General features: G+C 33.2%; 1 protein-coding gene across 1 annotated transcript in view; it reads right to left on the bottom strand.

The window, feature by feature from the left end:
* The window catches only part of LOC134856541 (proprotein convertase subtilisin/kexin type 7-like), a 32,496-nt gene extending 23,299 nt beyond the window's left edge, over positions 1-9,197 (bottom strand). The window contains exon 1 of the mRNA XM_063872809.1: positions 8,696-9,197. Coding sequence (XP_063728879.1) covers positions 8,696-9,130 — 435 coding nt within the window. The 5' untranslated portion in view covers positions 9,131-9,197. The remainder of the gene's footprint in view (positions 1-8,695) is intronic.
* Positions 9,198-17,985: the final 8,788 nt, after the last annotated feature.

The following is a 17,985-nucleotide window of genomic DNA, read 5'->3' as shown; positions in this document are numbered from 1 at the left end:
GTGGTTGAAGTTTTTGAATAGCGTCAATGCGTGATTTCAATGGAGTGATTGTTTTTCTTTCTATATTATGTCCTAAGAATTTAACTCTTGTCAAAAAGAAGTGTGATTTATCGGGGGCGGCCTTCAGATTTTCGTTCTGAAGTATTTGGTGATATTTTTCTAAAACATTGAACATCTCGTCTTTTGTTTGTGATTGCATAAAAACATCGTCTAAATAGGTGATTGCGTTTTTCTTGAGTATCAGTGGTCTAAAAATTTTGCTCATAAAAGCTGAAAATGCTGCTGGTCCTATGGATATTCCATAGAATAAGCGGTTGAATTCATATTGTTGGTTTCCGATAACAAATTGTGTTAAACGTCGTGATTGTTCATCTAGTGGCATTTGATTGTATGCACTATTCATATCGGCGGTTGTAAAGTATTTGCCGTTTATTTTTGTTAAAATAACTTGTATTGGTTCAATGGGCCAATTACATTTTGATTCATCTATGAGTGAATTGAGGTATCTAGCATCGAGAACGATTTTTAATGATTCTCCTTTAGCTAGAATGATAACGGGGTTGATAAATGTGTTGCCTTTTGGTTGTTCTTCTTTATTAACTGGTGATATAATGTTGTATTGTTCTAAAATATCGAGTAATCTGTTCACTTTATCATGTAAGTGAATTGGTACTTTACTTGCTCTCTGTTTTTTGAAAACTGCGTCTGGTTTTAACGGGAGATGTAGTGATGAACTGATTTTCCCAACATCGAATTTTGATGTTGCATAGACTGATGAATATTTAATTAGCTGTTTGGCTAATTTTTCGAATTCGTCTTGTGTGATTTGTGAATGTTGGAAATTAAACATTGTTAAAAATTTCTGTTGGTCCTCTGTGTAGTTACTTATGTTGAATGTAGGTTTGAAATATGGAGTTTTTGTGAAATAATCCGTGTTTCTGTTTTCGTTACTTATTATATTATTTATAGATAATTCTTCATTAAGAATTGTAGATTGGCAAATATCTAGTAATTGGAGTATATTATTTACGCGATAGGCTTTTTCGTGTATTGGTGATATTGTAGCGTTGGTTTCACAATATCCTAAAAGTCCTAAAGGTAATGTTACTTGGTAAGGTGTGTTATTATAGACATGTAAGGAAATGATATCGGAATTCGAATTTTTCAAATATTTTATGGATGAGATTGTGATTTTGAAAAATTTGTGAATAGGTTTGAATTCAAATTCTGACATATAAAATTTTTGTTTGTTTTGTTCTTTATCATATTGGTGAACTTGTTTGATTGAAAAATTATAGATATTTCCTGATAGTGGTTTTAGGTGTTTTCTTTGTTGGTTAAATATCGGGTAGAATTTTGAAAAGAATGGTGGTTGTTTATTTAATCTTTGAAAAAATGTTAAGGATGTTTCTTTTGTTTTTGTATATTTATCTTTGATTAATATTTTACTATTTAGTATGTTAATTGTTGGTATATACTTCGAAATAAATGGTATTCCAATGATATTATATTTAATGTCAGTGATATGGAATATTTGTTTAAATGGCTTATTTAAAATTTTGCTTTGTTCCATTGTTCTGGTGGGGAGGAGAAATAATTGGATTTTTCCGTAGTTTATCAATGTTGATCCTTGTGCTGTTGCTAGTTTGCTGGAGGTTTCAAGAGGTGTTAGCTTTGAGTGTAAAGTTTTTATTTCATTCCATGTGGGGATGTTTATTATGTTTGATTCTGCTCCTGAATCAATTAAAAAATCTATTTCAAGGTCTGGTGGTTGAAATTCTTTATTTCTTGGGCTTTCTAAGAGAAATGGTATTGTCCAAATTTTTTCTTTGGGTTGTTCTTTTTGTATATTTTGATAAATATGGTTTGTATTCAAGCATTTTGTTTTGGTATTTTTATTGATTTGATTTGTAGTGTTAATCTCATTTGTTTCTTGCGTCGTTGGTGTGGAATTTATGGGTGTAGTGTAATAATTTTGAAGAAATTCTGATTGATTTTCATATATGTGTGATGGAAAGGGTTGTTCATATATGACAGATTCATAGTCATTTTCGACTTTTATCATATTGATAGAAAGAGTGTTTTCAGTATCACTTTCTGAATCTGATGATGTACAGTTTATTTGATTGAGTTGTAACGTATCAGTTACTGTGTCATCAATACCTGGAGGGTCTGATGTTGTTTCTGGATTAGACTGTACTTGATTGATTTGTCTTTGATGTTTAGGTGTACTACTTCTGTGGCGATTATTAGAATTATTATAGTTATTATTATTCCGGTGTGGTGATTGGGAATAATTTCTATAACGATTATTATAACTTGAGTGTCGATTTTGTGAATTATTTCGCGATCTGTTTTGGTAATTATTGTTTGGTCTGTTATAGTTCGATCTATTATATGAGTTATTCCTTGATCGATTGTTCGGGTAATTCTGGTTTCGGTTGTTTGAATAACTTCTATTTCGATTATAGGAGTAGTTTCTATTCCTATTGTATGATGAATTTCGTGATTGATTGTTTGGATAGTAGTTATTTCTTGATTGGGAATTAGATCTAGAAACAAATCGTTGTGTATTTGAATTTGATCTGGAGTAGTTATTTCGACTATTTGGTCTATAGTAGTGATTTTGTGATGAATTATTCGTGTTTCTTCGTTCTGGTGATCTTCCTCTATAACTTGAGTTATATGGTGATTGATTTCTTGTATAATTTGTATTGTTCGGGAGTGGTTTTCCTGAACTGTTGTTGCTGTGGACTGTTTTGTTCGGTAGATTTTGATCTTTTTTCATGTATTGATAGAATGATTTATTTGGTTCTTTATAATTTTGAGGTTTATTTTGATTGTCTTGCTGTTTTTGTCTACATTCAGAAATACTGTGTCCGTATCGTCGGCAATAATTACACCATTTTTTGAAAGATGGTTTGCCTTTAAAGTTTGGGTTCTTTTCGTAAATATTGAGAATTTCAGTGATTTTTTCAACGAGGTCTGTCTCTGATTCCTGTATATTATTAATATTAGTGGGAGTCGTTTCAATTCTGTTAACGTATTGTAATTTCAGATTTTCCGTTTCTTCTAGTTTCATCGTGATTTCTGCTTGTTCTAATTTGTCTACTAGTTTTCGAAAATCTAAATCGGGTTCGCGAATTGAAGAAGGATGGGATGCTCTCTTTTTTATTGCTATTTTCCTTAATTGTGGTGTTAAGGTCATCATTAAGATTTCTGTCATCTTTGTGTTTTTATAGTCATGTGTATTTAATGAATATGCTTTTCGAACTAGTGTTTCGATTCGTACTGCTATTTGCTTGATGGTTTCGTTTGGTAATCTGCGAATTTCATTACATAAAACTCTTTGTTGTTGTTTGTTTCTTTCGGAGTCAAACATTTTTGAAAATTCTTGTGTAAACCTTTTCCAGTTTGATTTTATTTCTAGAGGTAGTACTGAAAACCATTTTTGGGCTGCGCCATCTAAGGTTGTTTGTATTAACGCTGTGCGTCGATGTATCCAATTTTGATGTAGTGGCGTATTAATTGGTTCAGGTCCAATATTTAAAATCAGGTTTGCTGTTACTGCATTTAAATAATCTTCTACAGAGTATTCAGGGTCTGTTCCTGTGAAAACCATTAAAGGTTTGTTTGATGTTATTGATGATCCACCCATAAGGTATGGATTCATTGTCATTTGTAATGATTCTGCTGCATTTGGCATTTGAGAAAAATTCGAAAGTTGGTTTCTTGTTATTTCATGTTGTTGGAGATAATATGGGAGTGGTATTTCATTTTGCATTTGTGATGCTTGATACGAGTGTGCAGTCATTGGATTTTGTTGTTGAATTGGTTGAAAGGATTGTGTATTAATTAGATTTTGTTGTTGAATTGGTTGTTGATGTTGTGCATCTATTGGTTGTGGAGAAAAATTTCTATGATTTGTACGTGTTTTCTGTATTCCTTGTCTACGATATTCTTGAGTATTTGGTGCAAATATATCTGGTTGTAAGAAATCATCATCTGAGGATAAATAATCCATTTGATACGATGTCTGTTTTTTATTTTTATTTTGTTGAAAAAATGGGTAATTTTCACTGTGATCCTGTGGAGGATTTGTTTGGAAATTTATTGAATTAGGTTGGGTCATTGGGTTATCCCAATTTCGAGATCTTGTATATTGGTTAAAATTTCTTTGTGGTTGATTATATGTTTTTAATGGATGTGTATATTTATAATTATGGTCTGCAAAGTTGTTTCTAGTGAATGTTTTGCGTGTTTTTGATGGTATTGTCATGGGTCTGTATGTTTGGTAATCCATATGTGAATATTTAGGGGCAACCGAAGGTTTAACGGTTGATTGTAAGGTTACTTGTGTTTGTGAAGGATTTGTATTTCTTGGTGTTGTTAAATTTGGGCGTATTGGTGAAATACTTTGTTGTGTAGTTGTTGTGTGTACAATTTCTTCATTTATGAAGTGTGATGGTGTCTGGATATCTTGTTGAGTAAGATTCCTAGTTCCATTGAGGTTTTCATTGTGTATTACTGTAGAGTTTAAACTATTATTTTGTGTATCGGGCAAAAATGTATTATAGTTTAATGGTGTTGCATCAATGGTTAATGGTATTACTTTTACATAATCTCTTATGTAAGATATCGTACTTATTGCTTGACTTGAGATTGTTTGTGGGAAGCCTATAAATGCGGGATGAGACCATTCGGGGTCCCAAACATAATCTGATTGTTCTGTGATAGCGGTATCATCGTTCGAGTTTTGGGGTCTAAAATTTTTTCTTGCTTGTGCAATTAAATCAATATTGTGTGTGAAATAATCTATTATGAACCATGCCAAAATTTTTTGTAGATCGTGTTTTGTATGTTGTGAAACGTCGTCTTTCGTGAAATTTTCTTTAATGATGTTTAAATAACTAGAGAGTAGTGTGATTTCATGTCGTACTCTTAAATGTTTAGATGTTTCTGTCGGTGAGACATTTGTTATTGGGATTTTGTTTTCTAATATCGAAATATAACTATATATTATTGCGAAAACTTCATTGGTGAATATGGAGTTTGCTCTTTGTGAGTTATGATATTGGATGCTTTTTATATATTCTGAAAAAACTTTTGAAAATTCTAAATCAAGATCGTCTGTTTGAATTGTATATTTTCTATTATTATGGTTTGGTGAGGTGAATTCTATGGAGTAGATTCCATACTGTTGTGTTATGTTGCATATATCTTTTAAGTAGTGGTCTATGATTTGTCTTTTGATTTTTACATCTGGGAACTCTGTTTTACATGGACTGATTCCGGGTTCAAATAAATTTACGAGTAAATTTTGACAAAATATGTGTTGTCCTCTATCAGTATCTGCGTCTACTATAAAAGGAAAGATTTCATCATCATCTGGAGTTTCTTCACCTGGGGTGTGCGTTCAGCTCATTTTTTCGTTCGATGACTGTTAATATGTAATTATTAATGTGTCGAATTGGTTGATTCCAATTGTATAAATGTACTGGTTTGTGTTTATACTGCTTTTTTATTCTTCTTTTTCCTCTTTTTGATGAATTTGAAGTTGTTTCTGAGTCAGAAAAATATAATTGATCGTGAAGTGGGTAATTTTTATCTATTGATTCTTTTAGTTTGTAAAGTTCGTCTAAACTGTTGGTTTCTGATTCTGAAAATGCGTTTCGATTTTTTGAAAATCTTTTTCGTGTTATTTGTCTTTGTTTCGTTATTATTTTTCTTTTTAGTGTTTGTCGTTTTGTTCGAATGTATCCAACTGTTTGTGTATGAGGTGTGATTACAAGGTCGTATTTTTTGTTATCTATTTCACAATTGTGTAAAACGATTGTTTGTTTATTTCCTAGGTTTTTAAATGACATAAGGTTTAGGATGACGGATGCAAAAGGTTGTTAAATGGTTTCTATTTTTCTTAAACTGTTAGTTCTTACGATTTTTTGGTTAGCTTAACCTGGGTCTATTTGTTCAGGGTTGGAGAGAAAAGTATATCGATTCCGAAGAATGATTTTTTACTTTCTCGTGGCTAGTATAAGTTAAGGTGTTAACTTACTTAATCTTACTTAGGGGTAGTGATTGTGTTCAAGGGTTGGAGAATAGTAAATCGATCCACAAGGTTCAGGTATAATTAGAACGCGAGTAGTTCGTTAGATACTATTTTAAACTTACTAAGTCTAAGATTTATCCTGGGTCTGGTAAGAGGGGGGGTCAAGTGAAGGATGAATAACCGAAGTTCTTCACTGTTTATCCTAATTTGAATGATTAGTTTTGTTTAAAAATTTCTATTAGTCTTGGGTCTTTAGAAAGGGTTGGGTAGTGAATCGACGTTTGAGGTCGTTAGACACTAATTAATTGGGTGGGGGAGAACAAAGTTGTTCTGTTTGATCCAAGGATAAGCCTTGATGATCAATTTTTGAAATTTAATTAAGTAGAAAATGATTTAAGATCCAAGGATAAGCCTTGATGATCTGGTTTTAAAATTAAGTGAATTTAAGTTTTAATAAAATTTTAAATGTGTGTAAAGGAAAGATTTAGTGTTTTGATGATATTAGTGGGTTTATGATTGCTGTTATGTTTTAGATGATGGAGTTGAAACAACAGGATGATTTATGATTACTAACCATTTATTGTCATGCTACTAATTTTTATTTTTATTTTTCAATAAATATTTTTCAAACATGTTTTGTATATTACTGCAGAGTTTTAGGAAAACGATCTTAGATCTTTTTATCAATCGTTATTGTATATTAATAATTTTGTTTAGCGCCTGAAATGATTTTGAAGATTAACTTCAAGGTTTTATGTTTGCAAATGAAAATCTAAATTCATTGCCAGTAGTATTCTAAATATAAAAGTTTGTTCTGGTTTTTGCCTAACTATCATATAGCTATATGGCAAGTTTCTACTTTGTCGTATGTCGTCTCTGGTTCGAGGTCTTCTTCCAATTCCGGGTAGTTCTGTTATGGTTCGGAATATTGGCTCTGATCTATTGAGTCGTAGAGACATTTCGATTAAATTATTGTCGTATAACATTTTTTAAATGTTTTTGTCTAATTTCTAATCTATTTTGGTTAATTCTAAGCTATTAAGGTCTTGTTCGAGACTTATGGTCGCACCAGATGAGTTAGGACCGAGTTGGTTAACTCATAGAGTAATTTCGGATAGGGTACACCGTCTGCTCGTCACGCTATCTTATTTTCGGCCGGATAGATTCGTGCAACTTCTTAGTCTAATACCGATCCTAATCTTACTCTTATACTATCTAGTCTCAGGTTGTTTAACTAGTCTCTGCTAGGCTCAATAGATCTAGGGTATACTGGTTTTATTGCGGCTGCTGAAGTGCTCGGGAGAGTCCAACTAATTTCTAAGTTAAATTCAAATCTCTCTGGTGCTGAAATTACAAGTAACTTCAGCACTTACAAATAAGTGGGTTGTTAGTTAGATGGATCATGATTGGTTAATATTAAATACTTTACATTGGTAAAATATCTAATTTATCCAATCATAAAATGTAGTTTAGATCAGGTTCCACTATATTAGACTTCACTACGATCATATCTACTCTTCATAAGACTTTTTAAAGGTATCTGTGACAAAAAAGTGAACAACAATTGTAAATAAACAATTCACCTTACATTGTCTGAAAGGCAGAAATAATCAGAAGTTGATAAATTAATTCAGTAATTCATTGCAGCTCGAATCGCGACTGAGGAGGAATAAATCTTCTTGACTCCATATGACGTTTATTTGTGTTACCACGATTTGCATAAAAAACCTGAACCCAAAATTCCTGCACATCTTAGGTAATTGGAAACAAATGAGCTGTAGGTAAGTTCCGATCACATACATATATGCAAGAAACATATTTGTCTCTGAAAGTTAACGAGAGGAGAGGCAGATATTTGCTTAAAGAACTAATTAACAATGGTTTTGACAACTTATCAAAATTTTATGGGACATTCACTGAGCAGGACATTGTAATAATAATAGTATCTCAGTGGCGAGACTGCAGATCGCAAACATGAGCAAGTAATCGCCAGAGATTGGGCTGCACAAGCTTTAAAATGCACAAAAACTCAAATTTACAAATTATAATTTAAAATTTAATTAACTAAAGGCCGCTACACTAATTTTTTATATAAAAACTGAGATTATATTAAACCAAACTGCGTATTAATGAAGCATTCCAAGATATAGCGAATTGCAAAATTTTTAAAATTTTAATTATACAGTTGTATGAAACAAATAGCTTTTCCGGTCCAACAGGAATTAAACAAGCACGAACTGTGTTTACTTATTACCAATCATATGTCAAAGCGCATGTGACTATACTGCTAAAGTCTGACTAATACTAACGTCTAACTTTTAATTTCATTATGAACCAAAGGTAAAATGATTGAAGCATACTAAGCGCAAGCATACATATAGACTGAGATGTTAATAATTCAGAACCTTTTTGGTCTCACTTTTACTGATAAAATGTAGCCTGAAAAGCAAAAAAAAAACAGAACCTTGTTTTGTCTCAACACCGAAGAACAATTTTTTCAGACTTTTCAACGCAGTCCTGAAGAAGGCGGGTCTATAACACTTGATTTCGCGCAAGGAAGACACCGGAGTGAATGATTCCTACCCACTTGATGGTGGGGACAAAAGTAAGATAGCTTCGAAGGCCCAATAATTCAGCTTAACTTACTAAGTGCCACTGGTTTCCAAACTCGGGGTCCGTGATATTGTCCAACCTGAGTCGATTCTGATCTTCAAACTTGATAAGGTCTTCCGCAGTCGGAGTTCGCTTTTCCCGCTCCAGAACCGAATCATGGTTATTATAAAATTGAAGGTCCAAATCCTCAATTGATGACCTCAACAAATCCATACTCCAATCACAGTCCGAAATAGTAAGTTGATAATTCAGACTGCTGTCAAGCATTCCTAATCGGTCTACGTTATAGGCACAGTTCTTCGGAATGAAGTTGTCGAAATTCAGGACTAAAAAGAGCGAGGACGATTCGAAAACGAGGACTCGTGAGTCATTCTTTGTTTCTCGGAACTTTGTTGACGAATCAGCAGTACAATGAGTTAGTGGCAGCAGTGATGACAGTACAAGTATCAAAGTGTATATTACAAACATTCAGGAGCATTTTACGCACGCCATGTAGATATTCGCTAACTGTAGTCACAAATTGCTATTCCATTCCACTTCTGAAATTAAACAAAAGATTAACAATTGTTTAAACGATTCAGTTCGTTCGTTACACCAGTGGGAGAGCCAACTGTTTCGCTATCAGTACAATTAATGAAAAATTATTATCAAAAACGAAACTTGCATAAAAATAAATGTCTGATTAATTCGCAAAAGGAAACAAATTGAACCGAAGCGTTTAATTAAAAAGCTTCTCTTGACATTTCAAACTCCTGTTATTTAAATAGCAATAAGAACTGAAAACTCAACTTGCTCAGTTTGTGTATAGTACACAGAAAGTAAAAACATTTTGACTTGTTCTCCGCTACTGTATCCGGTACGCAAATAGTTCGATCACATCTACTTTTGATAGGAGGATAGCAGTCATAAGAAAAGGACAACTTTTTACAAACTTGACGCTAAGTAATTGATGATGAAATAACGGTTTGAAACATACACAAAAGAGTAAAAAAAGTCCTTTTTTGGACCAAGTATTCGAATCTTAGATGATTCAAATGCAAAACTCCAGTTACTCCGTAGGCAGCATTTGACCGAACATTTCTAGTGCACGATGTAGCCAACAGACAGACAGCTGGCAAAGTTTCCATGATCGCAAGGAAACAGAACTTGTGTTTTAAAAAACCTTAACTTTCGAATTCAAAAAATATATATAAGCCTTAAAAGATGTTCAAAATTAAAGAACAATTTATTAATGACTCTCTCATTATAAAATAGGACCTAATTTGAAAAATCTGAATCAATAGGTAATTATAATTATTCCGCTGAAAATCTGAAAATTAAATTTCACGTGCGAAACAAAGTCTCTTGGTTCGGAATGCCAGCTTAGTCTCAAAAAACGAAACTTGATTACTCGCTTGCTTAAAATGACATTGCGGAAAGCCTAACACAAATGTACACAGAATGACTACCGAGCAACAGGGAAATCTGGTACTAGTACTTTAATATATCTTTATTTTTTTAAATATTCTATTCAAGGCTAAATCACCTTCGAAAAGCGCTTCTCTCTAACCATACACAGTGAAAAAAACGGACGTAACCTTTTAAACTGGAACTTGGCTTACCAAACATGATTCACCAGACAGACACTCAACCCCTTCCGGTTGTTCTCTGGCAACTGTTAGTCGTCAGGATAGACAAAAGGTACAATGGGTGGCTCTCTCGTCTCTCATAATGGCAAAAAATCTCCAGAAAAAAACTGACTGGTATAAAAAACCTTCAAATTTCGAATTTCCACGAAAAAAATATAAACCCCTAAAGCTGTTCGAATTTCAAGAACAATTTATGATTGACTCTCTTTTTTCCTGTCACAGTGTACATGCACTTAATAAGATCGAAATTTTGAAAAGGAATAAAATAAATCATCCGTCTCAAATTAATGATAACAAAATTCAAGCCTCATAAAAAAACTATGCATGAACTGGATTACTTTTGATCCATTCATTAATCGTTTTAATTGCTCTTCAACCACCGAAGCCTCTAAATTATTCAAATTGCTTTAAAAAATCTCCCTTAAAAGCGTCATTTCAAGAAGATTTGATGCGGCATCACAAGCACTGTGAAATATTTTCTTTTTTATTTTATTGCTTTTTACAACATTTCAAACAGTCTTAATAAGTGAACTAAGAAAATGCTGGTTCGATGGAAGCTTCTTGAAATTGATTTATTTTTATCTTATCTAACAAAACGATTCCAATGCGTAGTGGTTGATGGGAACCTTTATCAACCAGCGGCGGTCAAGAGCGGAGTCCCCCGAAGGAGTGTACTTGGAGATCTGCTTTTTCTTCTCTACGCGAATCATTATCCTGAATCCACCGGAAACCTCCAATTTTTGCAAGTTTGCCGATGATACTAAATTGTTTTCACGTTATTCTGTCACTGAACAACAAACGCGTAAGCATTTTGTGCAATACGAAATGAAGCACAAGACTTATGCTTCCTTTGAAATGACCCAAATTAGGTCACTAAGCCGATAAAACATAAGCGAAATAAAATTTTTGAGAGATAAGAACCAAAACAGCAAATAAGGCTAGTAAAAATGAAAACTGCAGGAACAGTTCAGAACACTGAAAGCAATTACATTGAAAATTTTGTTAAAAAAATCAACTCTACGATATGGCAACTAAGCCGACAAAGGATAAGCAGACAAACTATAGTTTTTTTTGAGAAAGTAATACTTCCAGAACCCAAGACCTTTGTCGTCCCAGTCGTATTCTTCACCTCCACGATAAAACATAAGCGAAATAAAATTTTTGAGAGATAAGAACCAAAACAGCAAATAAGGCTAGTAAAAATGAAAACTGCAGGAACAGTTCAGAACACTGAAAGCAATTACATTGAAAATTTTGTTAAAAAAATCAACTCTACGATATGGCAACTAAGCCGACAAAGGATAAGCAGACAAACTATAGTTCTTTAGAAAGGAATACTTCCAGAACCCAAGACCTTTGTCGTCCCAGTCGTATTCTTCACCTCCACGCTAAAAGCTGGACACGCGTAGAAATATGAATTCATAATGAACCAAAAAACAAAAGATTCTGTAAAAGACATTGTTAACCTGAAAAAAGTCTCTATTCCGATTTGATAACGCTTGTTAATCGCAAGCATAAAAATTGTACAAGCAAACAACAACCTAAAATGTTACATTAAATTTTTTCCTGATGATAATTTGGGTGCAGAGATTTGATGCTTTATAAGAAAGTGTTTAAACTTAAAAAAGTACATAATTTATTTTAGGTTGTTTCTTTATTCCAACGTTTTTATTTTTCCTGATGTGACAAGATGTGACAACTAAGCCGACAACAAATTAATTTATTTGAAACAGAATTTTTCCCGTTTGAAAAAAAAAACAGGTTTTAGTCAGACTCGAACTCACGACTTTTGCTGTCCCAGGCACATTCGTTACCTCGAGGCTAAACTGGCCGGGAGCTCATAGAAGTTTGAATTCATTATGAACCAAGATACAAGTGATTCTGTTAAACTAGTTAACTTGAAAAAAGTCTATATTCCAAATTGATAACGCTTGCTAATCGCAAGCGCAATCAAGGATCAGAACTGAACCATCAAAAATATTTAGAATCGCTACAAAAATTGGCGCTACAAAAGCTCCAAAAAAGTTAACTTTTTTAAAACTAAGTTGTCAAGGCTTAAATTAAGCATAACAAAGCTGTTTTACGCCTGCTCGCTCGCTTTATTCGCTCGAAATTGAAATACAAATCGAAATTTGTACGCGAGTTTTTCTCGCGAGAGGGAATTTTTTTTGGAAAGCGTTAAAGGTCGTTCGAATCAAGACTGACAGGGATTCAATTTGGTGTATCACTCGACCCATTCCAATGATGACTTGCGGCACCTGATGTCGCGCGAAAGACTAAGTAGAAAGGAAACAAGGTTAGCCGGTTACGGTGCAAGAAGTACAGAATGTTCCGACCATTGTCTTAAATTATGCAAAAAAGGCAGCAAAAAAAAACGATTCGACAACCAAGCCGACCATTAAGCAGACGAACAATTGGCTGACAATTTCTTTCGAAAAAGAATATTCGACGATTTGACGTTTGAGAAAAAAAAAACAGCTCCTGGCCAGATTCGAACCCACAATCTTTGCATTCCCAGGCATAATCGTTACCGCGAGGCTAAGTTGGCCGGGAACGCATGAAAATTTGAATTCATTATGAACCAAGATGCAAGTGATTCTGTTTAATAAAATGTTGAACGGAAAAAGTCTATATTCCGGTTTGATAACGCTTGCTAATCGCAAGAGTAATCAGCCTTAAACTCGGTTGTTCACGTTTCCCGATCAAGTTTTTCGTGACTTTATCTTGTAGTGTTTGATTGTGGAGGTTATATTCCTTTCAACAAAAGAAACGAGCTGAACTGAGAAAGAATAAAACGTCAAACCACGAAAAATTATATTTTGGCATGAACAAATTTTATGACTTTTCCTATAAAAATCATTACGACCTATAGAATTGTATTCTCTACGTTCATTGACAATTTGAAATTCAAGCAAGCGCGAAATAGAGCACTGAGACGATTTCATTTTTGACATTTGTTTTTTTCTTACACGATATTAGAATGCGCCACATCTGCTCTGTAATTCTTACTGTGTAGATGCAAAAAATCACATGAAACATTGATTATGACTATTTCAACTATGTTAAAGTGCTCTAATTTTTTCTTTTATTCTGGAAGAATGAAAAACTCGACAAGGCTCTGTATTCAATTTTCCTTTTAAATTCAAAAAATCATTTCAGTTTAATGAAGACTCTGATCACAGAGGTTTGCGAGCAAACTAATTACAGATCCGAAAACTATAACAATATTTTGGTTTAAAAAACAGCTGCTTTTATAACACAAGCTGTTTACTTGTTGTCCGCGTATACAGACTAAACATTAGAATGGGCGCCTTTCATAAATCTAAAAACTTCTTTTCGTTGAAGAGCCACTCGATTCCTTTGTCCATTCAAATTATCACATTGATCAAGGTTTAAGTTTTGCCAATTTCATGCGACTTGAAGACATTGATAAGTTTCATATTTCATAATCAAAATAGCCATAACCAACAGACTTTTGCAAAAAACGATATTGTCAGTATTAAATCCAAACGAAAACTCTTCAAATTTCAAAACACACTGACTTGTCACATTTTTCAATAAAACCTGAGTGTAGCGCACTTCCAGTGCTTCAAGCAGATTGGTGAACATGAAAGTTGCTTATATGTGAAATCTAAGGAAAAAAACAAGGAAAAGAGTGCAACCGTAACAAAAGAAAAAGTAATCCAACAACCCTTTTGATTTCAAAATTTGAACAGAAAAAATACTTTGAACTTAGGGTTAGGTTTTTTAAACTAATATGGTCCTCCAAAACTACAGGGTTCAGATTTTCGTATTTTGAACTCATAAACGAAATCACAAAATTGCCGACAGCATACAGCTGCACTTTCAGCAAAACATTGAAACAATTTCACTTGCAAAATCATCAAACCCATGAAAAGGATTCATAATCCAGCGTATTTAATTTTAAAATATCAGGTTCTTTTATCTTATTTTATTTGTTAGCTTAAAGAAAAATTTCGACATATCGTAAAAAAAAACAATTTTGAAATATTAAAAACTTTAACAAAAACATGGGAGGCCAAATCTTCATTTGCTGGTAGTAACTTGACGCCACCCCACCAAAGTGTCGACAATTTCAAATTTTACACTTTTGAAAACTTTCGAAACCGATAAAAACGGCCTATATAAAAAATTAAAAGGCGTTGAGCAGTTATATTTGGAAACTAGTTAGAGATCCTCAGAGTACCTTGAGAGCACCCGCTATAACGCTGAGTAACTCAAACTTAGTGAGGTTTACAAACCTTAAATATTTGAAAAAATTTTAAGAAGCATAAAAACGGCATATCTAAGAAAACAAGATATGAGCAATCAAATTTGGAGACAAGAGTGAAACTTCTGAGAGTATTCTGACAGCACCCAACTATAGGACTGACAATAATCGTTGTATCTAATAAAAAAAGTGTTGAGTATTCATATTTGGAGATCCAAATTCGTAACCCCTGTGGATACCCTGACAGCGTAACACTTTTGAATGGCTAATTTCAAAGTTGACCAAGAATGGCTAATTTCAAAATCTGAAAACCCTAACGCTTTGCAATATACGATATAGATTAAACATGCAGATACTCTTTTGTTAACCATGCAAAAATTCGCCAAAAAAACTTAAACATGGCGAGATAGTGAAGCCCGCACTTAAAGATATAACAACAGATTAACTTAAGTTGAGAAAACCAGAACAAAATATATTTTTTTCAGCTGCAACAGCTTAAAATTGCAGAAATTTTCACGAAAAATAAATTCCCAACGCTAAGCCACTTCGAGCAAAACAATGATTATTCGTTGTAATCAACCTGAAAAGCAAAAACATTCAGACCGACTTCTCGAAAGCAAGCAAAATTTATTGAATTTTTGTATTGCAGCTCCAATAAAGACTGAAAGATCTTTAGTATGATACATAAGCTCCACCTCTGGATTTTTAGAGTACACAGAGCCGAGATTTTAACTACAGAAGATGAAAGAATTTTGGCGTAAGTAGTGTAAGTAGCAAAAACATATATAAAAAAATCCGCGTGTAACCTTTAAAAAAATTAGCATGCTATGAGAAAAACAGCAAGCAAAATACTGGGTTAGACACAGGGATAAAAGCTTTGTTCAAAAACAGTGAAACATATCTTATTGTTCAAAAAAATTTTCTCGAAAATAAAAACGATGCATCTAATTTACACTGATAAATTCAAAAAAAAAACAATTGATAAATTCAACGAAAGAAAATAAATCGTTTTCAAAAAACTCTTTTTCGAAAAAGTTTTATCAGAAAAGTTATAAGTTCAGATAATTGACAGACTTTATGTATTGCCTCCTTGCCACTCAGATGAAATTGATATTAAAAAAAATAACAAAAAATGTTTTAAAATCGAAAGCAACAAAAAATTTTACAAAAACACTTAAAACGAGATTCCTTGGACCAAAACAGGAATACAAATGTATTCCTGTATTGCTTTCGATTTAAGAACAATTTTTGTTGATTTTTGTGTATATCATTTTCATCTGATTTCCCAATGACCGATCTGTGTCGATTGAGCCGACAAAAAGTTAGGTGGAAAAACGATAATGCGATCAGTATTTCATAATCAAAATACTTTCAGCTCGCTAAATTTAATAATCCTGAACCAACTCGAACCCTGTACTTGTCGTATAAGTTAGGGTCGTGACGTTTGCGCCAAATATGCAAAACAAAACTTTGCACTTAAATAATCATTGAAAGAGGAGTGAAACGGAACTTCCCACCATTTGTGATACATCAAAAATATCAGCAAATTTTAACAAAAAATGTTCTGAAAATGAAAGCAACAAAAATTTCACAAAAATCCTTGAAACAAGATTCCCTGGACCAATACAGGAATACATCTCAATAATCGAGCTGTGGCGATTGAACCGAGAAAAAAAACTAAATAATAAAACGATAATGCAATCAGTACTTCAAAATCAGAACATTTTCAGTTGGTAAAAAAATAATAATCCTGGACGAACTCGAACTCTGGGCCTTTGTCGTATAATTTAACGTCGTCACGTTAGCGCCAAGTAAGCAGAAATAAACTTTTATTGTGAAATAATCATTAAAGGAGAGGTGAAAATGAACTTCGCATCAATTGTGACACATTAAAAATATAGCATAGCAAGCTAGGCGACAGAGAAATTAGAAAACCATTGAGTCGAAGAAAAAACATAGCCAAAAGACATATGGAAAAAACTCAATGAAAGCAAGGAAACCGAAAATGGACTGCAAAAATTATAAAGCTCTTTCAATTTCGAGAACAATATAGAATTAACATTTGTTTGATAAAAACTAACTCAATTTGGGAAAACTGGAGCAAATTCAGAAAACTGGCGAAGTTTTTATTCCGCTGAGAAACTTGAAATCCACTTTCGAAATAAGAAGTTGATTCACAATTTTTGTGACTTTACACTTCTGCTGTTCATTATTGGAATTTGATGAACAGCAGAAGTGCACTTCTGCTGTTCATTATTCAATAAAAAAAATCAAAATTAAAACCGCTAAACCCAAATTTGAGCGTGTCTTGAATAAAAGGTCGATAAGTGTAGCAAAATGCGTCGAAAAATTTCTCACATTTGTATCAATTCTTCAGATAAATACTATTAAACTGCGGAAACTACGCCGCACAATTGTCACCAAAATGAGCAATATCTGCGAGTAAGATTGGAAAAAATGGACTTGTATTATAGCACAATGCTCACAAGCTCCTAAGTGGAAATAGAATGGGAATTCAAAATGCACAGTTCTATCTGTTGACATGCCAACTATTGACCTAAATGATAGTCGTTTAGACAAACAAAATATTTAGATGAAAAAACCTAGGCTCCGATTTGATAACGCCTGCTAATCACAAGCATAAAAAGCCAAATGATTATGTTGGATCAAGTGTTATGATGATCGAAAAAATCTTAAATAAATAAATAAACGCACTGCGTATACGTGTAATCTAGACCCCCAATAAACTGTTCATGAGATAATAATTTTACGGATCGACACATCAGGATCGACACATCTTAATGGTCTCTAATTGCTTTCGACTATCAAACCTTGAACAAAATTTTGGTTATTTCATATCTTAATTGGCAATCGTCTGACTACAAACAAGATATTGAAACTATGGAGGAAGGTAAGTTTTTTTGGTAATTTTTTCTTCAGTTAACCAACTAGAAGCCTTACCCGAAAGTTAACTACTTAAAATTAACTAGCTAAAGCTAGGGGTATTTGCAAGAGCTCGTATTGCAGATCAAAGAGTAAGTTCGATTTTAACCTGCTGTCATGTGATAACTGGGCATAATCACTACAAATGCATGACAACGCCACTTTAAAATTTTAGAAGCAAATCCGGGAGAAGCGACCGCATTGCTATGCTCAGCACTCCACAACTCGAGCGAGTCATAATTGCGATTTTATTTAGTAATTTATTCGGATGAAAAGTGAATCTTACCGACTAAAGCTCTGTTCTCGCAAGTCGATAAAATCATCCATACGTGTTCACTTCGCAAGTCGAGAAAAGCGACTTGTTTTTACAGTGGAACCAAGAAAAGCTTGTTGATCCACGAGTATATTTAAACGAGTAAACAAATTCAATAGGAAAAAAGTTTTTGAAACACATTCGACGGTTTTTATCGTGTGCAACAGAACGATTTGTACCATTAATTGTCACTTTGACCTCAGTAAAA

Source organism: Symsagittifera roscoffensis, unplaced genomic scaffold (assembly GCF_963678635.1).
Source record: "Symsagittifera roscoffensis unplaced genomic scaffold, txSymRosc1.1 SCAFFOLD_93, whole genome shotgun sequence".
Classification (NCBI taxonomy): domain Eukaryota; kingdom Metazoa; phylum Xenacoelomorpha; order Acoela; family Convolutidae; genus Symsagittifera; species Symsagittifera roscoffensis.
Note: the sequence above shows the minus strand (reverse complement) of the source record. Positions and strands in the feature narration are given on the sequence as shown.